Raw genomic sequence first — 24,633 nt, forward strand, 5'->3', positions numbered from 1 at the left:
CCTAACACAAATCACAAGCCCTTTTGTCTACTATTAAAATATTGTCATCTAGTGACACAGACTAAACTTTGAAAGGTTACACGTATTGCTCTACTTCCCCAGGCTCCCCTTAAGCGATCTCACAAATGTTTTCTTCTTCTTCATGTAATAATGTGACAAGCAAACCTACCAAGAGTAACAACATCACATACCCCACAGCAAGAGAAAATGCCCAACAGCTCTACAACCAAAACATTCTGTCAAGTCTGTGGTCTGACTCTACTAGCCATCTATGGACATCTTGGTTTTTCCAGCTTCAGGGAAATCTGGTCAACCAAGACGAGAAACAAAATACATGGCTTCTTAGCAAGGTTTATTACCTGATGAGGACTGCCAGTGTGTACGTGTTGTAGGATAGAACATTTTCACACCTTTATGTACCATATGTAGAACAGCCAGTTCTACCACCTCAACAGATTCCCTGTAGAATTCTCTAGAGGAATTCTCTGATTATTTAACCAGCTACAAGAAGAAACGCTAAGATTATGAAAGGGGTTATGGTGGTTTCTGAGTATTCAATGCAGTCAATGAAGTAACTTATATTTTCAGCTTTGGACAGTGATATAGGATATGCATGAGATGACTTGGCTCCTTCTTTCCCTTCTGAAAACTGATACTTAACAGAGAAGCCTTTCTCTTCCATTCTCTTGCTCCTCATATTTGCACACCACGCTGACGTTGAGGTCTTTAAGATGGAAACAGCGGTGGAAATTGTGAAAATTGTCAGCCTGGGTAGGAAGAATTATTATCCAAGCCACATTTCAAAATATCACTAAAAGGTCCATGCAGCAGGCATCCATGACAAGGCCCTACAGTGAATACAGTCCTTCCTGACCGTCAGAACACAGAAAGTCAGACTCCCACCATACCGATTAGAACCTACGGGAGTACCTCAGAGCCCCACACTCTTCAACATCTTCATGGCCCCACTCGCATCCATTGTCAGAAGCCATGGACTGAACATCATCTCCTATACGGATGACACTCAGCTGATCATTTTCTGACCAAAAACCCTACAACATCCGAGAAGAACTTCCACACCGGGATGGAGGCTGTTGCCACCTGGATAAAGGAGAGCTGCCTGATGCTCAACTCTGGCAAGACCGAGATCCTGATCCTGAGAACCTCCACATCTACGTGGGATGACTCCTGATGGTCCACCACACTAGGCAGCCCCCCCACCCCTACACACCGTGCACACAACCTCTGCTTTATCCGGGACTCATCGCTCACCATGACCTGATGATCAACTATGTTGCCTCTGCCTGTTTCCACACCCTCTGACTCCTCCGGAAGATCTTCAGGTAGATCCCAAACAACTGCCGAAAGACCGAAACCCACGCCCAAGTCACCAGCAGTGACTACGGCAATGCCCCCTGTGCAGTAACCACCAAGAAGAACCTGAAAAACTACAACACATCCATAACGCCTCCGCAAGACTAATCCTAAATGTCCCCCACCGCAAACACATCACTAGACACCTGAGATATCTCCACTGGCTCCCCGTCGAGAAGAGGATCATCTTCAAGCTCCTCAACCACACCTACAAGGCACTCCACGACCAGGGACCCACCTACCTCAACCACCGCGTCACCTTCTACTCACCTGCCAGACCTCTCTGCCACCATAGCCCCGTATGCGGAAGACCTGTCCTGGAGGAATATCCTTCACCTTCCTCACCGCAAAGAGCTGGAACACCCTGCCTTTCTACCTCAGGCAGTCACCTTAATACCTGGCTCTACGACTGAAGCTCAGAGGACCTACCCCACAGCGCCTTGAGACCCTCACGGGTGAGCAGTGGGCTTACAACAATCAGATCGATTAAATATCAAACCAGTGGGCAGCATTTATTAGTGGGGCCAGGATATTGACTCTTTACTTAAAAAATCAGGCAGTAGAAAAAGATGAACACATCTACTCATGGTACTTCATAATAGGAAAAAGAAGAGTGAAGTGAGACCTGGAATCTACACAACGGACCGATCCTCACCTGCATAAGGAGCAAAAAATGCTGCTTCAAGTTGTCTTTATAAAAGTACAAAGGATTAGTATCTGCTGGCTGTTTTGGAAACAAATGGCACACGGTTATATCATTCAGATGATACTTATCTCTCTATCAGAAAAGCTATTTATTCAGAAAAATTCTTGCCAGGTTTATTTGCTAAAACCAGCGACCTCTCGAATTTTTTATTGTGCATTAATAGACGTCTGGAGGAATGCATAGAAAACCAGTGGTGTTAGAAATGTGTAAGGGAGCTTGTAAGACCGACTGACCTTAATTTCTCCTAATGATTAAGTCCTTTCAGTATTCGTACCACAAAAGAAACATGCTGAGGGGAGTAATTATGCTGTACTAGGTTCCTACCTGATGCTTGTGATGGAAGCACTCTCTCTGGGATGGGCCGCTCACATAACCTGTTTGTCCTAGTAACATGGTCTCAGAAAGGCCAGACTTGTCCAATGCTGACTTATTTTCCTTCCTTTCTGATTCAGCCTGTTTGGAATGCATCTACATAGCTGAGAAAGCAAATGAGCGACAATATAACCATAAGATAAAGTATTCGTCATGATGAGTCCACCATGCATTGCTGCCCCCAGGTAATCCCTTAGCAGTTAAGCAGGGACACCACGCTGTTTGGCACTTTTTCTTCAATAAGGCACATGATGCTCATGCACATTATATAGAGAGAGTGATGTTGGACAGAAGACTCATGCATCAGCAGTACCCGCACACAAAGCCTGCACTTAACACGTTTTAGAGCTTTATGGCCCTGCCTCTTGTTGTTCTCTATTGGATTTCTGATAATTGAGATTGAAGATTGCTTCCTGTGTGCCCAATCCAACACCCTTTCCTGTGCTCCTGTCTTGTTGAGGTCAGGCACATGTGGTAATAATAGAAACACAGTAGATATTTTGTACTTACTCCATGTCTTCATGTGCCTGACCAAAACGTACATGGTGAACTGGAAAAATCCCATTGCTATTTCCCAGCAATGCCCTTCAACATCCTATATCTCCTCATAGTGCCACCCTGCAAGCTCACAACACTAGTGGAATGTAGTGAGTAAAGTGCCACCTTTTCTCCGCTTGTGAAATTGCCACTAAACGGGCTTCATAGACGTCGAGTCAGGTTGTGACTTTGTTTTCGATGCACAGATTCCATTCCAATTAAATAAGGAATGTATTTTCGGCCCGTTTTGTGTTTTTGTTCCATTAGTGGAAAGTGTTTTTATTCCCTCCCGGGTTTTGGGGCTAATTGTAAGACCAATTTGTATAAACAGTGCAGATGCCAGTGTTGTCACCTGTTTTGTAGGATCCTTTTAATAGTAAATTTTATTCCCATTTTCATGGTTGCCGTTCCGTTGCAATCCTTGCATTTGTGATGTTTTCCCTTAGTTTTTTTTGCATGTAAGGCCCTTAATCCCTACACTGCTAGGTACCACCTCCCTTTCCTGCTAAGCATTGTTTTCGGCTATTTGAGGTAGTTCACGCTTAGGCCTCCCTTACTTTGTGTCCACGTAAGCTATCCATGTCAAATTTGCATCCTTTTTTTCCAACATCCTGGGGATTCGAAAGGTGTCCAGCGTTTGTAGATTCCCAAGAAGGGACCGAGAAATTAGCCAAAATATAGCTAAATTTTGGATTTTGGGGGTAAAATGGGAAAAGGTGCTGGCGAAGAAAGTGTCTTTTATACTTTGCTACAAATGGCATTAACAAAAGGTTTGCAGTGCTAAGATCACCATCTTCCGAGCTATTAGGAACATGCAGGGTTGACTCAGAAAAGCAATTTTTACCATTGTTTTGGCATTTTACTAGGACATAGCCCATTTTTCCTATTTTTTGTGCTCCAATCTCCTTCCTGTTTGTGTTAGAAACTGGTGTGAAAACCATGGTGGATCCCGGAAAGTTAAACATTTCTGAAAACTAGACAGAATTCTGAATTCAGCAAGGGGTCATTTCTGTATATTCTTCAAGGTTTTCCTAAAGAAAACAAGTGTTAAAATTAAAAAAAATTAAAAGTAGTAGGAAAAAACAGCCACTTGCGACAAAGTTTTCATTTGTACATTTCGTCACAAAGACCGATTTGTAAAATCATTGCAGCTACTACACAATTCTGCTTATGGGGTTATATAGGGTTTCTGGGTTTTACAATAACTCAAGGTACCCAGAGCCAATAACTGAGCTGCACCTTGAATTGGTTTTTCATTGTGTACCGGGTATACAGCAATTCATATTGAAAGATATAAATAGTGGAAAATAGGTACCAAGGAAACCAGTGTATTCCCGACATGAGAACAAGATATAGAGTTTAGAAGCAGTGTTTATTTCCACATCTCTGAATTTGTGGGTACCCATACTTACGTGAATTATAGGGCATTTCTGGGAATGACTTCTTGCCTACACACCATCTTACATTTGGAAGGCGCAAATACAGAGAAATACTATTGGTATTATCTCTTGCTCTGCTATTCCGTGTACCCTCAAGTCTCCTGATAAAAATGGTACAGCACTTGTGTAGGTAGGCCTAGTTCCCGCAGTAGAAAACTGCCCAAAATGCATTTTGGACACGTCACATTTTTCCACTGCAAAACTGACTCTTTTTTGTTGTTGTTGTAGTGTGCCTAGCTGTGGATCTTGGGGCCAGCTCAGCCGGCACCGAGGGAAACATAGCAAACCTATACATTTTTGTAAACTAGGCACCTGGAGGAATCCAGTATTGGGTGACTTGCGTGGCTTTTACTAGGTTGTGTTACCCAGAATCCTTTGCAAACTTCAAACTCTGACTATAAAAAACCCTTTTCTTCACATTTCTGCGAGGGAAAGTTCTGGAATCTGCGGGGAGCCCAAAACTTCCTTTCACCCAGCATTCGATCAAGCCTTCATATAAAAATGGCATCTCATTTGTGTGGGTAGACTTAGTGCCCATGACAGGAAACGGGCCAAAACGCAACGTGGACACATCAAACTTTTTTTTTACTGAAAACTGACCCTTTTTTTTTTTTTTGCAATACGTCTAGCTGTGGATTATGGGTCCTAGCTCAGCCAGCACCTGGGGAAAGCTAGCAAACTTATACATTTTTTAAACTGGACACCTAGTGGAATGCAGGATTGGGTGACTTCTGTGCCTCTCACTAGGATGTGTTACCCAGAAACCTTTACGAACCTCAAATTTTGACTACAAATACATATTCCTCACATTTCTGTGATAGAAAGTTTAGGAATCTATGGGGAGCCACAGTTTCCCTTCTAACCAGCATTTCCCAAAGTCTTCTGATAAAAGTGGTACGTCACTTTTGTGGCTGGGCCTAGTGCCTGCGACAGAACAAATCAAACCAAGGTCAATGCGGATCCCTTTGCAAGGATTCCAATTGATGTTAGTTTGATTCATTCCTGTTGTGGGCACTAGGCCCAGCCACACAAATGAGGCAGCATTTTATTGTGACAAGTAGGGAAGCGCTGGGTGGTAGAAATTTAGTGGTTTTCTTCTGATTCTGGAACAATATGGCGCAGGAATGCAAGGAAAATGTGTGATTTTGGCCACATTTTGAGGTTTGCAGGACATTGTACGTAAGAAACCTTGATGGGATCCACGAGAGGCATGCCACCCTGTACTCCTCTGGGTGTCTGGTTTAGGAAAATATCTAGAGTTGGTAGATTTTCCCTAGAAACAATGTATACCCTGGCAGACACATACTGGTTGGATTTGGCACAAGGGTGAGTGAAAGATTCAAAATGGAAATTTTAATAATGGAAAGTTCAAATAACTGAACCAATGACTCACTGCTCGTGAGTTGTAAATCCACAATGAGGCTCCAATTCAATCAGGCCATTCACACACATTTAATATGTAACACACACAAGACCATTCACACCGCCAACCACGGGCCCAGCACATTACAACACTCACATCAACAGACAGCACCATTCAAGGGTACATCACTTTCATAAGCCCACATGACTGACACATCGATCACACTGGCTGACGGAGTGTGTGGACTGACATTTGGTTTGCAGTGTACGTAGTGACCAGCAGTACATCACTACTCACACACTGCCAGCCAAATGCCAGCTCACACACACCGCCAGCCAAGCACCAGTTCACGCATAAAACCAGCCAAACGCCAGTCCATGCACACCGCCACCCAAGCGACAGTCCACGCACACTGCCAGCCAAGCGCCAGTCCATGTACACCGCCACCACATCTTTGTAACAAAAGAGAAAACTCTAATCTGTTGGAAGTAGATGAAAAACTATAATGACAAACACAACAGCTCTAAATAAATACATCACACTAATGCCAACTGTGAAATCTGAATAAAAAATATAAAATGATACAGACCAGTCAGTTCACTTTTATGCTGACTTTTGCGCCCAATAATTCTGTTGCATGTGGTACAATTTAAAACATAGGGGAACACATTGTTCAGGAGTAGGAGGACACCCAGGGCAATACATGAGACTCCATCCACACGCCTCTTTGGATACAGATTGTACATCTCTTATAGGGAAAGCTTTTTTTGGGTATGGGAGGAGTGTAATCAGGAGTGGGGCGATCTTTCAATCTAGCCACATCCTCCACCACTCCAACTCTAGGAACACTTGCCTGCTCCACTGCAACAAGGCCGCCTATCATAGACTGCTGAAACAGAACAAACGTCATTTTTGAACCTGGAGAACAATCCTTGGATACAACAAAAGCATTGAAGGTTTCCAATTAAAACGATGAACAGCCAACTGCTTGTACTAAATGTATGACTTATGAACAGTATTGTAAGGCTCCGATCTGCTCTGTCTGCACCAGCTATGTGCTTATTGAAGTCTAAAATGCACACAGGTTTGTACACTTCAGGAACCTGACCCCAATCAGTCACAGGTGAAGTACTTTCATCATGAATGGCAGTCAGCATGTAGACATCTCTCCTGTCTGAACTTTTCACAGCTAGAGTTCATCCCTATACAAGGCACTGCATTGTCCCCTCTGAAGTTTTTTTCAAACAAGTTCTCTAGGGTAACGTTTATGGTTAGAGCAGATTGTGCCCATGCAACAGTGTCCACTTTGTACAATTCCTTGAACAGTTGCACACCAGTGTAGAAGTTATCTATGTATAAAGGGTGCCCTTTTGTTAAAAAGTCCTCTACCAAGTTTCAACAAAATGTTCTCACTGACTCCAAAAGTGGAAGGACAATCGGAGGGAGTCAATAGTGGACTCCCTGTCAGTGTACACCTTGGAATTATAGACCTATCCGGTACTACTCTCAGACATCATATACATCTTAATTCCAAATTTAATCAAATCAAACCATAAACATTTATAAAGCGCGCCACTCACCCGTGCGGGTCTCAAGGCGCTAGGGGGATGGGGTTACTGCTGCTCGAAGAGCCAGGTCTTGAGTTGCCTCCGGAATGCGGAGTGGTCCTGGGTGGTCCTGAGGTTGGTGGGGAGGGAATTCCATGTCTTGGCCGCCAGGTAGGAGAAGGACCTCCCACCCGCTGTGGTACGGCGGATGCGAGGGAAGGTGGCGAGAGCGAGGTTGGCGGAGCAAAGTTGACGGGTGGGTGTGTAGAAACTGAGGCGGCGGTTGAGGTATTCGGGTCCCTTGTTGTGGAGGGCTTTGAGTGCGTGGGTGAGGATTCGGAAGCTGATCCTTTTGTTGACGGGAAGCCAGTGCAGGTGTCTCAAGTGGGCGGAGATGTGGCTGTTGCGGGGTATGTCGAGGATGAGGCGGGCGGAGGTGTTTTGAATTTGTTGCAGACATTTCTGGAGTTTAGCGGTGGTTCCTGCGTATAGGGTGTTGCCGTAGTCCAGGCGGCTCATGACGAGTGCGTGGGTCACGGTCTTCCTGGTGTCGGCGGGGATCCAACGGAAGATCTTTCCGAGCATGCGGAGGGTGAGGATGCAGGAGGATGATACGGCGTTGACTTGTTTGGTCATGGTGAGAAGTGGGTCCAGGATGAAGCGTGCGTGTTCTGAGGGGGTTGGTGCGGTGCCAAGGGCCGTGGGCCACCAGGAGTCGTCCCAGGCGGACGGGGTGTTTCCGAGGATGAGGACTTCCGTTTTGTCTGAGTTCAGTTTCAGACGGCTGAGTTTCATCCAATCTGCGACGTCTTTCATTCCGTCTTGCAGGTTGGTCTTGGCGCTGGTGGGGTCCTTGGTGAGGGAAAGTATCAGCTGAGTGTCGTCGGCGTAGGAGGTGATGATGATGCTGTGTTTGCGTACGATGTCGGCGAGGGGGCTCATGTAGACATTGAAGAGAGTCGGGCTGAGCGAGGAGCCTTGTGGGACGCCGCAGATGATCTCGGTGGGGTCTGAGCGGAAGGGTGGGAGGTAGACTCTTTGGGAGCGGTTGGAGAGGAAGGAGGTGATCCAGTCCAGGGCCTGTCCTTGGATCCCGGTGGAGCGGAGGCGGGTTATTAGGGTGCGGTGGCAGACGGTGTCGAAGGCAGCCGAGAGGTCAAGGAGGATGAGGGCGACTGTTTCTCCGTTGTCCATCAGGGTTCTGATGTCATCTGTGACTGAGATGAGGGTGGTTTCTGTGCTGTGATTGGCTCGGAATCCGGACTGAGAGGGGTCGAGTAGGTTGTTGTCTTCAAGGAAGATGGTAAGTTGCTTGTTGACGTCCTTCTCTATGACTTTGGCAGGGAAGGGGAGGAGCGAGATGGGGCGGAAGTTCTTCAGGTCGCTTGGGTACGCCGTAGGTTTCTTCAGTAGGGCGTTGACTTCAGCTTGTTTCCAGCTCTCGGGGATGGTGGCAGAAGAAAAAGAGCTGTTGATGATGCTCTGGAGATGTGGGGCGATGATGTCGTCGGCTTTGTTGAAGATAAAGTGTGGGCAGGGGTCCGATGGGGCACCGGAGTGGATGGAGTTCATGGTGGCTTTGGTCTCTTCCGTGTTGATGTGAGTCCAGGCGTTGAGGGTGATGGCTGGGGTTGTAGGTTCTGTGGTGGTTGGCTGGGTTTGGTGTCCGAAGCTGTCGTGTAGGTCGGTGATCTTACGATAGAAGAAGGTGGCGAGGGAGTTGCAGAGGTCTTGTGAGGGCGTGATGGCGTTGGCGTTAGGGTTGGAGAGCTCTTTGACGATGTTGAAGAGTTCTCTGCTGTTGTGACTGTTTTTGTCCAGTCTGTCTGTGAAGGAATTTCTTTTGGCGGCGCGGATCAGTCGGTGGTGGTCGCGGGTAGCGTTCTTGAGGGCAGTCATGTTATCTGCGGTGTGGTCCTTGCGCCAGGCTTTCTCGAGGGTGCGACAGGATTTTTTTGATTCCTTGAGGGCATCAGTGAACCAGAGAGGTTTTTTGGTGTTGGTCTGTCTTGGGAGGCGTCTGAGGGGAGCGAGGCTGTCTGCGCAGTTGGTGATCCAATGCGTGAGGCTGAGGGCTGCAACGTTGGGGTCGGTTGTCGCTGAGAGTGGAGAGAAGCTGTTCCGCGGGGATTTTGTTCCACTGTCGGCGTGGGATGGGTTGTGTGCGGAGGTGGCGAGTCTCCCGTCGGAAAAGTGTCCTCTTGGTAGGAATGTACGGCCTAAAATCCAAATGGCCCTTGAACAGAACCAAAGACTCAACCACTGCCATTTCTTTTCCTGGAACATAGATCTCTGAAAATTGATCTACAGCGTGATCAAGGACAGGCTGAATCTTGAAGAGAAGGTCACAATCAGGGTAATCTTGAGGCAGTGCTGAAACATTATCAACAAAATGTAACATCCGAAGCAGAAACAAATACTCATCATGACTCGTGGTTGCAGGAAATATAGCCATTGCCATCAAGGGACTAGTACACCAATATGAAGACAGCAATATCTTCCTTATCAAGTCCATCAAAAAGAAAAACAAGAACTATTTCAACACATCCAGATTTGTGGGAGTCCACCGGCTAGCTCTAGAGTGGGGCTTACATTTGGCACTGTTGTCCCTCAAATACTGTTCAGCATACTGATTAGTCTGGTCAAAATCTCATGCAAAAATATATCATCCATACACAACTGATAGAAATTTGTAGGCAACACGTTTTCAGTATACTCTCTGCAACACCAGTAAAGGCAAACAACTCAGTCTGCACTATGTTTGGGGCAACCCAGAGTTCAGTACTTTTGATGGGAAGCCTTTCAGCCCCAGGCTGAAATCTAGTTGCCTCTTGCGGCACCCCTGTGTCCACCTCTAAAATAGGCACTTCCTCCACACTGAGAGTGGCTCCATCATCAGATATTTCCTCTTGGCTTGAAAATTCACTGCCAGAATCTTGGGCTTCCTCCTCTACTTCAGGTGCAGAGTCAGTTTCAGAACCATGGTCAAAGGAAGATTAGAAAAGCAAACAAACAACCCGCTCAGGGCTAATCCTGCAGTTAGCCATAACCCTTACTAATAAAAGTAACACAACAAATAAGTCAACAGTAATAAAAAATGGCCAAAACGATGCCCATGATATTGGAAGCGACCTCTGCGAGAGGGGCCGCTCCCCTGCACAAAAAAGAAAATCCATGGTGCTAGTGGGCGCATTCCTGCTGTACAATCACAGCCCCACCCGCAATCGTGCAGCAGGAATATGCTGCAAAGATACACGGGGAAAGGTGGAAATTAAAAAAAAAACTTTTCTTTCCCGCCAGTGCCTCTTTGCACTTCCCACCCCCTCCCAGGTAGAAAACTTACCTTCTTCTCTCCACGGCTCTGGAAGCAAATGGCTTCCAGCGTCTCCAGCCTGCTCTGATGATGGTGGCACATGCCGACGTTATCAGATCGCTGACCTTATCAGATCACTGGGGAAGGGGGCAGAGATGGCAACTGAAGCACGTCCGCTGCCATCCCAGGGGTGTGGGGGTATATTGAGGGGACAGCCCACGAGGGAAGCTCCAGTACTTCTCCCATGGGTGGGTGCGAAGGGGGCTTGGAGCTATCCTCAGCACATAGTGTGCACAAACTGCTTCAAGCCGTGCTGCGCACACAAGGGGTTAGGGTTGAGAGTCATAATAAAAAAATCGTATGACAGGTGCCTCTGGTGTAACCTGCTGTCAAACCACCAACACTGAGAACGTGCACAAATTAACAAACAAGAATAGGAGGCTATTTTAACTTGTGTATATATAACGATAACATTACGAAAACATAATATCTGCAAAACAGCTATTCCTAGAGCAGCTGTTAATAAGCCTTTGCAGGTCCAATGCCCACTCCATTTGGGCATTTTAGACTTGGGTGAGTGTTAATTGTTAATGCTGGAACTGTGCCTTTAAAGATACAAGGATGAACAGCCAAGACCACTTGTAGCACATACCTTTCTAAACCAGTGGCTGTGACCACTACTGAAATATGGTGTGTGTGGCATCCATTAAGAAGATAATCGGCAAGGGGGGGAGATATATATGGATTTTGGCCACATGTTTGTAGTTTGTGGTTATTGCTTAAACTATCAAATAACTTCTAATATGTGCTTTTGGCTCAGGTGCGGGACGTATTGAACTTTGTTCCAACTCGCTGGAAGGAGGAACCACCCCTAGCTTTGGTGAGTATTTTTTTTTCCACCTGCTCATTTTACCTACTGCAGGTATAAACATATTGATTACCTTCTGCTTATCTCTAATTTTGTATTCTGTCCCAGAGAAAACATAGCATCATATCAATGACATTAAAAAAAAAAGTAACATTTGCAAAACATTTATTTTGTTTGCGTCACCAAACAATGAAAACTGGGTTTTTAATTGCTGTCCTTAATATTTTGTTACAACTTTCCCTGATTAGTAGTAAAGCCCTATTAGTCTCCCTAATTGAAAAGGTATTTAAAAGGCAATATTTTTTTACTTCCTTTCTTCATTAGAACACAGCTATGTTGTCTCCCTCATGTTTTGCCGGCTACTTCTACTTTGCTCTCCACCTCCCTCTTTGCTAAGCATCTTTTCCTAGGAGGTCAAAATAGACAGTAGTCATTGAGTGGACATCATGACCAGCTATTTCTCCTGTTTATGCTCATAACTACTTCAACTTGTCCCAAGACCAGATCAATTGCTGTTGGCTTTTTCTTACAATCAGCCTGGCTCCACACTGTTTTGGAACTGTATTGCCTCATCTCGTCTGCCTTCACAGTTATGGCATCTCCTTCCTAGGTATTCTGGTTTCTTTCTCTTTCTGATCTAGCACCCCACTCTTTCTCTCTCTTATTACTTTAATTTTCTGTCAGTCTCCTTCTCTGTCTTTTTTATTCTCTATTCGCCCCTCTCATACATCCCGTCGCCCAACAAGGTGACATTGTAGCAAACATATTTGTCTAAATACTATTACGCCTATACTGCGCTAGAACACTACATTGCATCAGGAAAAATACAATCTGCAGGCGGACTCTATAGTGTGGGGGAACAATGATTCTTTAATGACCAGCCTATGCTACCCACCCACATCTTGAACTTTTAGTGAAAACGGGGCTTTATTGTACTCCCAATCAGTAATTGTCACATACATACATACATAGCCTGTGATAAATGTATCAAGCTTCCAAACTCTTGTTACAGTTAAGCAACTTTTTTATTTGTTCTTCATCCCCTTACATTGCCAGACAGTATTTCCTTCTGTATATTCTTTTAGCTGCCCCCAGCGTCTGTGATACTTTCAACTACTTGGAATATCCCGTCGTCCGGAGAGTCTGCTGCAGCTCCAAATTACCACCTATTAAAGTGTGCCCACATCTGTGCCTGGAAGATCTTCCCTTTTCTCTTCATTTGTGAGCTCCGCTCCACATTTCTTTCATTACGTATGAAGAAATTGAGCTCTTTGTCTTTAATGATATTAGAAAATGGAATGGCTGTTGCCTATTTGTTTGGAGTCACCATTGTCTATGTGGGTCTTAGCTTGCAGTCATGTGTAGCAGGGTGTTCCCTTAAACAACATGGTATGGTTTTTCTTTTGTACATCAAGCTAGAAAGAGACAGCATGGAACACCCATGTATGGATTGCAGTTTTCATGATGAGTTGTTGAATGTCAGAATAGATTCCAAATGGCTCATGATTGGGAGTTTGGCATCAGAATGAACAGCGGAAAGTTCAGTGATAGAATTTGATCTTGATCAGCTGTATGTAGCATCCCTTCATCCCAGGCACCTTCTTGGGTTCTCTAGTAAGCCACTGAAGTTAGCTTATCCATCAGTGGAGATCTGTCCTATTCCATTATGGCTTTCCTTCAACCTGCCTCTCCTGTTAGATGTTTCATGTTACAGGAGTATATCACCTGTGCAGATTTATAATTCATTGTCAAGCATCTCCTTCAGTTTGCTTCTTTGAATTATTTGGATCTAATCTACTGATTTTTACTTTCTATTTTCCTGTGTTTAATGCAACTTAACTAAAGCCTTGGCTACTTCTTGCTGGCAAGAATGTACCAGGCCTGTTCAGACATATGAATGAATGGTGAAGCGTTTGTGTTGCTTCTACTATTCCTTTGTTTTACAACAATAAATCATGGATATATACCCAAAAAGTATTGAAAGAAAATGTTGGAAAAAAGCGTATTAGTGCCCCTAGCATAGGTTATTATTCGTAATTTATTTTCCTTCTGGCGATTTCAGACCACGCTTTCTAGGGTACATCTATCTGTAAAAGATTTTACCAGCAAGAGAGACAGAGTGGCTTCTGGATGAGGTCTGCCTTTCTTGAAAACAGTAATTTGATTTACCTTTACACCTGTCCTTTGGCAGACTGTGACATCAAAGATTTATGGTCCTTATTTAATGTTAGTTTTTTCTAAGTATACTCTTAATTTACTCAGTGGTTAATATCTGCAGTACAACAGTAGAAAACGTGGGTTGGTAAATTATAGAATAACCATGCTGCTCTTGGACAAACCCTACTTCATGTTAACCTTTTGATTTGGCAGGTGGTGCCTTAAAAATAAAATAATTCATAAATCACTCCTCTGTGGTGGGCTGGTGTTGGGGCTAGTCTGTTAGTGACTAATCATAATATAAGCCTGAATAATTATGCTATCTTTTTACTTCAGTCAATCAATCAAGTATTTGTAAAGTGCAACTTCTCAACCGGGGGGGGGGTCTCAAGGCACTGATTGGGGGGGGGGGGACACATGTTAGTCGAAGAGCCAAGTCTTGCGGTCCTTCCTGAATTGAGCCAGCAAAGGGGACTCCCTGGGGTGAAGCGGCGGCATGTTCCAGGTCTGCGCAGCTAGGTAGGAAAAGCATCTTCCTCCAGCTGTGTTCTTCAGGATCCTAGGGATGGTGGCGAGGGCCAGTTGACCAGAGTGGAGTTGTCTTGGTGGTGCGTAGAAGGAGATGCGCTAGTTGAGGTAGGCGGCCTTGTAAGTGTTTGCCAGGAGCTTGAAAGTGATGTGTTTGTTGACGGGGAGCCAGTGAAGGTGTCTCGGGTGGACGAAGATGTGGCTCTGGAGGGGGATGTCCAGGATGAGTCTGGCCACGCTGTTCTGTATTCTGTGAAGTCTTGTTTGGAGTTTCTTGTTGATGCCGACATAGTGAGGTGCAGTAGTCGAGTTTACTGCTGACCAGTGCATGGGTGACTGTTCTTCTCACGTTGATGGATATCCACTTGAAAATCTTCTGGAGCAGGCGGAGTGTGTCAAAGCACGAGGATGAGACTGCATAGACTTGGTGAGCCATAGACAGCGAGGAGTCGAGAATGATTCAGAGGTTGCGTGTATGGTTGGTGGAAGATGGGGCAGTTTCAAGGGCAGCGGGCCACCAAGAATCATCGCAGGCAGCGAGGGTGGGGCCCAGGATGAGCATCTCCGTTTTATCCGAGTTGAGCTTCAGGCAGCTGTCTTTCATCCATTCGGCGACTGCCTTCATTCCATTGCGAAAGTTGCTTTTGGCTGTCAATGGTTTGGCGTTGATTAAGAGAATTAGCTTTGTGTCATTGGCGTATGAGAGGATTTTGAACCTGTGGTGTCTGACGATCTTGGCGAGAGGGGTCATGTAGACATTGAAGATGGTGGGATTCAGAGAGGAGCCCTGGGGTACTCCGCAGCTGGTTTCCGTTGGTTTTAAGGTGAAAGGTGAAAGGTGGGAGCCTGACACTCTGGGTTCGGCCGGTGAGGAAGGAGTGGATCCACTCCAGAGCTTTGCTGTAGATGCCGGCGTTGTGTAGTCTGGTGCACAAGGTGTTGTGGGAGATGGTGTTAAAAGAGGCAGAGAGGTCGAGGAGGATGAGGGTAGCTGTTTCACCATAGTCCAGTAGGGAGTGGATGTCATCCATGGTTGCTAGGAGTGCAGTTTCTGTTCTGTGGTTCCTCGTGAATCCAGATTGGGAGGGATATAAATTGGGGTGTGTCTCAGTGAACTTGTTCAGCTGTGTGCTGATCGCTTTTTCGATTACCTTGACTGGAAAAGGTAGTAGTGAGATTGGTCTGTAGTTCTTCAGCTCCATTGGCTCTGCGGTGGGCTTTTTCTGTAGGGTGTTTATCTCCGCATTTCCAGTCATCCGGGAAGGTTGCAGTCTCAAAAAGCAGTTGATGGTAAGGCATAGTTCGGGTGCAATAATGGTGCCAGCTCGGTTGAATATGTAGTGGGGGCATGGGTCCGAGAGTGCCCCAGAATGTATGGTACACATGAGTTTCAGGCTGTCTTCCGGGGTCAGGAAAGTCTAGTGCTTCAGGGTCGGCGGCAGGTTGGAGTCCATGGTGGTGCTGGTGGGCGAGGGAGTGGGGGAGTCTTTGCTTGCAAATCTGTCATATTTGTCCTGGATTGTTCGGTGGAAGAAGGTGGCGAGAATGTCGCAAAGGTCCTGGGAGGGGAGGGATGTCCGTGTTGTCCGTGCCGGCTTTAGCAAATTCTTTGACTCTGGTGAAGAGGTCCTTGCTGTTGTGTGCGTTGGCATTGATGCGCTCCTGAATGGCTGATTTTCTAGCTGATCTGATAGGCCGGATGTGTGATTTGACGGCGTCTTTGAATGCTTTGTGGTCTGTTGTGCTCTTACTGCTTCTCCACTTTCTCTCTCTCTCTCTCTCTCTCTCTCTCTCTCTCTCTCTCTCTCTCTCTCTACCTACTTCAGTAAAATGTCTGTCTATCCTGATTCAAAATTGGCTGCAGGCAGGCAAATATTCCAGCAGGGTGTTGATGTTTTTGATTCCTTTGAGTAAGCATCTGAAATTGTGTGGAAAGAAAGCTTCTTTGAAGAGAAGTGCAAGAGAAGATCATGAATGAACAGCAACATTTTATTTAGGAATATATTTAATGCTGCATGCAAGTATGAAAATCAGAGAGGAAAAAGGAACCATTTGAAAGAGAACTAGCTTATCTGTTAACTGTTAGAATGTCTCAGTAAAAGAACACACCGTAAGTTCTGATGCTTATCAATGATGTACGTACGGAAATAGGACTTGCCAGACATCTACAGTGTAACCAAGAGAACGTTTGTAGAGGTGGTATATTGTTGTGCCATATTGTGATGGCGTGGGAAAAAAAATGAAGAAGAATTTGGATATTTTTGATCCCAAGGTCAAAATTATTGAAGCCTCACTGCCTAATCGAACTGCCAATACTTGTACCACTCTTTCTAGGAAATCCACTAACACTTGGTCCTGTTTTAGGGATATCACAAAGACCGAACTACATAACGTCTCCAAGATCAGCCCTTCAAAACTCTTCCCAGACTTTCTGCTTGCCAGACGATTGAAAGAAATGTCTAATATCTTTAAGCCACATTGATTCAATATTAACAAACTCTCGCTACATGACAGAGGGCCTCATTTAGGCGTTAGTCGGTACCACCACGGGACAGCCAAACTTGTGGGGAGGACGCCATGGCAGTGGAGTCCCCCGCTGTGCTATTACAATGGTTCCGCCTGTGTAACCAGCGGTGTCATCGCAATAGACCATTCCAGCTGGTCAGACCTGTGGGAACAGTGCTACGAGATAGCACTCAGCTGAGTGCTATCTCATAGCACAGAGGGGGCCGACCAGCACCCTCGGAATGCACACTGTCTGTGTAGGGTGTTGGGCTTGGGGGCCCCTGCAGTGCCCACGACATGATCATGGGCAGGGCAGGGACAGCTCTGTGGCGTACACTACATTACCGCCAGCCTTTTCATGGCAGGGTCCAGGGGTTGGGGGGTGTAATCAGCATGGCGATGCTGAGTTCAGCGCCGCCATGGCTGATCACAAACTCGACCACTGTTATGTAATTGGAGCCATGTTCCATGTGGCGACGGTGGTCCTTTGGCGGTCCGACTGACAAAGTTGTAATTTGGCGGTCGGACCATCAAAGCTGCGGTGATACGATCGCCACCGCGATTCTGTCAGTCTGAAGACCAGCAGACTCGTAATGAGGTCCAGAGTCTTCGCTGATTGCCTAAAATAGGGAACATATCCCCAATGTTATATTGTTACCAAAAAAACACTAATAAAGATTGTGAGGACCTCAACAACTACCAGTCCATCCCTAGCCCTCCCATTTCTAGCTGAAATCCTGGATATCTGTGTGAACTAAAGCAATACGTAAAAAAGTCAACAGTCTGCTAGATGAGTTCCAATCTGATTTCAGGAAAAAATCAGAGTCCGGAGACTACCATCTTGCAAATTACAGATGCTGCTTCCAGGATGGAGGCTTTTGCATGTTTATCCTTCCTGCCCTTTCAGAAACATTTGATACAACCATAACACCTCGCATTGCAACTTAAAAAAAACAAAAAAAGCATGGGCTTTGAAGGCCAAGTCCTAGAGTGTTTTAAGGTCTATCCAGAGGACTGCTCACAAGTGATCAAAGTGGAACATGCTCTGTCTAACCCTTCAGCAGACTCCTACAGTGTCGTTTAAGGCTCTGTTTTAGTTCCACCCTGTTAAGCCTGTACCTGGATTCTTTGAGTGACCACATAAAGAACTGAGACATTACTTGATACTAATTTACAGATGATGCTCAGTTCTACTTGAAGGTCTCTTCCCCCACTGAAATCTCCCAATAGGCGTTCACTCTGGACATATTCAATCCTGGATGACCTTGCACCATCTCAGGCTTGGCCCACATAAAACTAAGGGCCTGATATAGAGTTTGGCGGAGGGGATTACTCTGCCACAACCTTGACGGTAATCCCGTCCAACGTATTACGATCCCATTATAGCTTAAGGGAATCGTAATACGGCGGACGGGATATCCGTTACATTTTGATGGAGTAACCCCTCTGCCAAACTCTACATCAGACCCCAAGTTCCTTCTCTTCTTATCGAACTCTTTATCCATATCAGTCCTAGATTGGTTATGTTCTACCAAAAGCCTAGACTGCTCATGTGTTATAGAGAAAAAAACAAAATCTCTTGGTTTCATCCTCGACAAAAGACTTAGGCCCTCATTATGCCAAATGCATGGGCAGTACAGGGCCCCCCTTAATCCCCCATTCTGCCAGCCTTTCCATGGCAGTGTGTACCGCCATGGACAGGCTGGCGGATGGGGACTCGTAATCCCCAGGGCAGCACTATCAGTCTTCAAAAAGTCAACTCAAAGAATTCCTATTTAATTAGTTCTTCTGAAGTGCAGTCCCAATATAAATCGATTGTATGCTGTGTGGCTTATCCCACTGATTGTGAAGATGTTTGTATATTAACTGCGCCTTCTAATTGATCAAAGCTTGGTTAGGGATTGATTTAGGACTAGTGCTTACATGATGTAAGCACAATTGTTCTTTTGAAAAAGGATTAAAATGGGTGTTTGTTCCCCTCCACTTTCAGTTGTTTAGAACTGCAACCAGTTCTACTTTGTTCTCATATCACACTGTACCTTTCTCACAAGTCCGGATACCTGCCTTCCTACACGTTGTTAGCGTGCTTAAATATTTTTACACCTTCCTTTCTATTGCCTGTTACCTGTACCTGTTATACTGCATGTTTAAAGCTCTTTGATGCTCTTGGCCCTAGTACACAATATATATAAACTTATAAATAAATCAGAAACCACACTTTTTTAATTGCATTTTTGTACTCTGATTACAAAGAAAGAACCTGAACGTCAAATCAAATGTCTGCACAAGATTGATTGCTGACAGAAAATTTAAAACTTTGCGAAACACTGGTGGAAATCTGGGGCAACTTCTGGTCAGTGAAGCGGGCATTAAGATATTTTTCTCAGTCACATTATATGCATGAAGCATAGCAGGCCTTATGTTTGCTTACAAACTAGAAAAGGTTTTAGAACCATAATAGGATTTTTTTGTTTTTATAACACATTTGGTTGAAGTTTTTAATGGATGTCATATCCACAAACAGATACAGACAACTGTTCCAAAAGGCCCTTTGCTCGTCTTCCCTCTGTCCCGCCCACACCCTTTAGTTCGACCCATGCTCATGTCACGATTATGTTCTAAAATAGTCATGGTTTCCGCACCCTTATCCCCATCACGCTCATGGTACTGGCTTGTATAAACGGATCTCTCTTTCTAGGCTCTGCCTCTGCACTCTGTCATTGATTTAGTCTCCAGTCCGAAGTACTGCACTGCACCTATTTGTTCCCCACATCTTGATAAACTTTGTTGGGCAACCCCAAGCCTCATAAATCAGCCTTTACAGGGCCATGTGCTGGTCCATCCCCCTTCAGCCGAACTGTAATATTCAGTAAGTATTAGATGAATCTATGAAGAACCTGTGGTAATGTTCTGTCAGCAATAGACACCCAGCTCAATAGTTTTGGGTTCATTTCGACTTGATCTAGAGGCTTTGTCAATTAGATGAGTGCATTGCCAAACCCCAGGTTAAGACTGCAATATGCAACTTACCCAGCAACAATGCATCCAGGTCAGACAACTTCCCAGCAACTTTTTTACTAAGCATGTAGTAACTTTGTGATGTTTTATGAACAATAGTTTTTAATCAGTTTTACAGACTGGAAAAATTAAATTCAGTGATAGAATCCATTCACGTTATTGTTGAGCATCATAAGGACAAAAAGGAACGTGGATCTTATAGACCCACATCCATCTGAAAATCTACATTAAGGCCCTAATATAATAAAAACGGACTTGATAAAAAATGGTCGCAATTTGCGCACTGTTATATTTGTATTTTATGAATGAACCCATGTACTAATGAATTGGTTCACAGAATACCCAATCGTAGGGCTGCAGTTCGACCTACCTTACAGGTATTAATGAGGTAGGTCGCAAACTGCAACCCTCTACAATTGGCTACAGTCACAGGCATGGTGGCCTGCTGGGTTCATCAGTCCACAATGCCTATAATTGCCTTCAAATAAAGCTGCTTATTTGTTTTTTTTTTCTTTTTTTTTTTAAATCCAACACATTTTCCTATAAGGCAAATGGCATGCATTTAAAATTAGAAAATTTAAACATTTTCAAAAATGTTTTTATGAGCAGGCAATGGTCCAATGAACCTCTGACTGCTCCTAATCCATATTTGTATCCTCATTCACTTAAGGGAAAGAGTTCCTTTGGGACCCCTCCACTTTTGCGGCTGGATTACCAACTTGTTTGAGGTGGTAGTTAAATATTAGTGTTTTACAACTGGGCTTTGGTCATACGACATTAATACTTACCATAAGAAGTGGTATTTGGAAGGGATGCCGTAACATACCGCCTCCAAATACTGATTCCTTACGACTTCCTAAACCAATTTAAGGATTCAGAACACCATATCGGAATTGGTAAGTGAGCTCAGTACATTTCAAAAATAATGTTGGCATTTGCAAACCCTCTGATTTACTGCAGCACAGGGTTTGTGAAGTCAAAAACACTTTGTACATGAGGCCTTACATTTCTTTTTCAGGCCTTGAAAAATCAGTAGACCTGGAGGTCCGGTGACTTGAATAATCTACTCGACCTAACTGTAATGCTTTTGCCCATAAACTCATCTCAAATTGTGTGATCTTAGACAAATGTTTTATTTCACGCTCACCTTTTTCTGCATTGCATACAGGAGCAGCTTGCAATTTGAGTTCAGCTTATCTGCTGTACAAAATAATTGTCTGATTTAATAGACTAAACTTTTGCTCCAGGTGAAATAAAAATCTCACCCGCGTGAAGGGTACACATGACCCCTGCCTTGTCCCCTAGTTCACTAATAGCATTGTCATCAGGGCAGGGGCAGGAATGTTTCTCTATTCATATATAACAACTCTCACTTTTAATTAATATATTACTAAATCATGATGCGGCACACTGTTATTACAGACACACATTTTTCTTGAAAATGGCCGCAATCTTTCCCAATGAAATGCACTTTTACTGGTAAACCATATAGCTTACAAACACCAATGTATTGAAATCAGGTTTCAGCTAATATATATATAATTTGTACATCACCAAATAAAGTATTTTGATTTGATCCTATTAAAGGTTTTTTTGCCGCTTACTTCATAATTTAAAAAAAGTGCTTTTCTAACTGCTGAAATATATTTTGAAATATTTTTGCAGTTCACTTGCACGCTTTTTAATTGTTGTGTGCCCAGCACCATTGTTAGACAGTTCACTTTAGAAAATCCTCTAACTTTGTAGCCATGAAAAGTTAACACCAATGTCCAGGATAAAATAAGCAGCAATTTGTAAGAAGACATAAACTGACATTTGGTCTCGGTCTTCGAACACAGCAACTGTGATAAGATGAAAACAAGATGTAGAGGCATCTTTATTGCTTATTCACTTTCTAATGAATGGAATACCTGTCTTTACCAGCTGGTGCTGTCCCCACCTGACCAGTAGGCCCTAAAAATAGCTTGCCCTGATAAAATCTTTCTTGCCATGACAAGTGGGCGAGTAGATTTCTCAAGATCTGTATTTACAGGTCCTGCCATCCCCAGATAATATCAAGCAATCTAGCAGCACCTGCCTATTAAACATTTGTCTAATTGTATTCCTTCCTTGATGGTTTTAGTCTCTCTCAGCCACTCCATAGGTCTTAGGATGATGCAAGGCATGAGTTTTATGCGTAGCCCGATTGTTGGTGAGAAATTTCTCGACTTCTTTGGAACCTAATTTAACTCTATTGTCCGTTAAAAGAGACATTTAAAGATCTTCTCTCAAATACCCCATTGAGAACGTATATGTTTCAGTCCACCTAATGAATACAGGTTAACTATTAAAAACAGATAAAACATCCTCCCTTCACCTATCGCTTACATGTCTGAGTCCACCTCATCCAAGGGCATTTTTCTTATATCCTGACAATGCATGGAGCGAGTGTGTGGGAAGCACGTTATCACTAGCACACCACTCACTACAGTTTCTGATCATTCTGTCCACATCCAAATTCAGACCTTGCCTCCAGAAGTTCAAACTAATTCGATCTTTTGTTTTGCCCACATCAAGCGATCCTTTGTCAAGAAAAGAATCCTCAAAATTACAGTTGGATGAGTCTTTATCTTGTAAAACAGTAGCTCCTCATTCACTACCAAGTCCTCTCTTAATTCTTTTAACTTTTCTGCAATTAATGTTTTTCCACTCCATCTTGGTTCCAGTTTTTCCACCACTTTTTTTTAACTTCCGATCATTTCCCATCTTCTCTGTCCACTCTTCTTCTGAAATGACTCCTATTGGTATGACACAAACCTGTGTTTCATCCCACTCGTCAACCATTTCACTTTTATCATCATTCTCTTTTCTGCGGTCACAAGTGTATATAGATATTTACTGTGCTATCAACACCCCTTAAATATATTCAACAAGAAATGTGTGTTCCAGCACTCACCACCCGCTTTACAATTCTGTCTAAAATCCTATCCAGCCCCTTCTTTGTAAAGATATATTTAAGGAGTCTATCGCCCATTCCTATGGTGAAGAAACATCACACCATAAAAAATGTCTACACTCCATAACAGCCTAATCGGCCGTCAGAGCATCCTTTTTGATGAGCGAATAATCTTACTCGCCCCCTCTCAGTAATCTGAGGCAAATGCAGTTTTCTTCTCTAGTTTGTCAATGACCTGTAGTAACATTGTGCTGATACTTTGGTCTTAGCATCTGTGATAACTATAGTTTCCCTGATTAGCCTAAAAGGTTTCCAATCAGGAGACTCCTTCTCCAATGCAGATTCTGCCTTGCAGTTCTCATCCAGTGTATACTATACATTTTACAGACCACTCATGTTATAGGGTTTTCCTGATTAACTTTCACTAAATCTCCCATCTAATTCCACCATGCCCAGAAAAGACAGCACCTCCTCTTTATTCCTGAGTTTACCAAACTTTTAATTACCTCGACTAGCTCCTTTTTCTGCCGTATTCCTACATCAGAAATCTGGTATCCCAATTAACAAATCTCCTTCCCTAAGCTGCATTTTTTACCTCTCTGATGTCTTTGGTTTTCTTTCTCCTTATTACAAACTCCTGAAACACGTCATATTTTGCCCAGTTTACCCAGAATGATTCCATACTTCTTGTAAGCAGCATTTTTCATTGTTTGACCAAAGTCCTTAAATCTTTCCAGGACTTTCCAGACACAAGCATTATTCCCTAGCCACGATTTTCCATAGATCAGAACATCATACTGAAAATATCTTAACCCCTTTGTTTTTGGCCAACATTGATGTCATTGGCCTTTGGATGACCGATGCCACTGAGACAAGCAATACAAGACCCCCCTGAATTTGTAGGCACCTGCTAACATAATAAAAACAGTAAAGTCTTGAGAATTGTCATAAAATCTGACCTGATAATATACAGATGCAAGATCTATTGTGGTGAATATCCTTGGCTATTTCAGAGTTGCTAACATATCAACTACTAAAGCCTTATTTAACACTGTGAGATCTACAGAGTCTCATGCAATCATTGCTCTTCTTTTTCATTATGAGAGCAAACCATTCAGTTGCTTCTATAAGTTACAATCACTCTTGCCTCCTTAAACATTTCTATTTCCTTCCATACTGCTTCTTGTTTCATGAGTCCTATGCCTGCACTCACTATAGTTATGCTTCATTTTTTAGTAGTCTAGAAATCACAATGTCTTTGTCTTGCATTGTTGTACATTTCACATTTTTTCCTTTGTGCCATTGTTTTGAAACACGCTGTAATTTTACTTGCTGTGCAGCCACTTTCTGCCTGTTTATTCTTTGACTGCTCAGTGGGCACAAAAAGTGCAAAGTGTTTTCTGTCCATCCAGCAATCATGCTTAAACTTTTATAGACTTAACTCAGTAGCTTTTCACTGTCTCCAGCTAACTTTATAAATTAGGTCCTGTAGTGTTTTATTTTTAGAGAGGGGGATTCCAGTAGAGTAGACACGTCTGGGCAACAAATGCCCTTTGGGGCATGCAACCTGTGTATGCTGGGTTTACACTTCCCTGTGAGGACCACTTGACTACGCAACGTTAGGTATGGGGTTCTCCACTCCCAGAGATCATAAATAATAATAATAAGCCAATTACAGGGTAAGCTCAGGCCCCTAGAGTTGCATTATGATGGCACTATTTGTGATATACAGTTTACTAACTTCTATTCTGATTTTTATTAGTATTGCTAGTATTTCATTCACATCTAATTTGCTTCATAATAGACTGCTAGTTGCAATAAATATATTGTGTACTTTCATTGTGTCTTTTTTACTGTTGCTATGGATATGTATGACTGAGATACTGTATGAAAAGGACTGGCCTGTTTTCCACTGTTCTGTGAGGGAGGGGGCTAGACTGTTATGCCTTTTGGATTGCCACAATTACTTGT

The 24,633-nt window shown here is 43.8% G+C and overlaps 1 protein-coding gene across 8 annotated transcripts in view; it reads left to right on the forward strand.

Annotated features, from left to right (window-relative positions):
* The window catches only part of CUTC (cutC copper transporter), a 197,456-nt gene that overhangs the window by 81,701 nt on the left and 91,122 nt on the right, over positions 1-24,633 (forward strand). For all 8 annotated transcript variants that reach the window (XM_069239681.1, XM_069239682.1, XM_069239675.1 and 5 more), the window contains one exon: positions 11,472-11,531. In XM_069239681.1, the coding sequence (XP_069095782.1) occupies positions 11,472-11,531 (60 nt within the window). The remainder of the gene's footprint in view (positions 1-11,471; positions 11,532-24,633) is intronic.

The sequence above is a fragment of the Pleurodeles waltl genome, chromosome 6 (assembly GCF_031143425.1).
Source record: "Pleurodeles waltl isolate 20211129_DDA chromosome 6, aPleWal1.hap1.20221129, whole genome shotgun sequence".
Taxonomy (NCBI): domain Eukaryota; kingdom Metazoa; phylum Chordata; class Amphibia; order Caudata; family Salamandridae; genus Pleurodeles; species Pleurodeles waltl.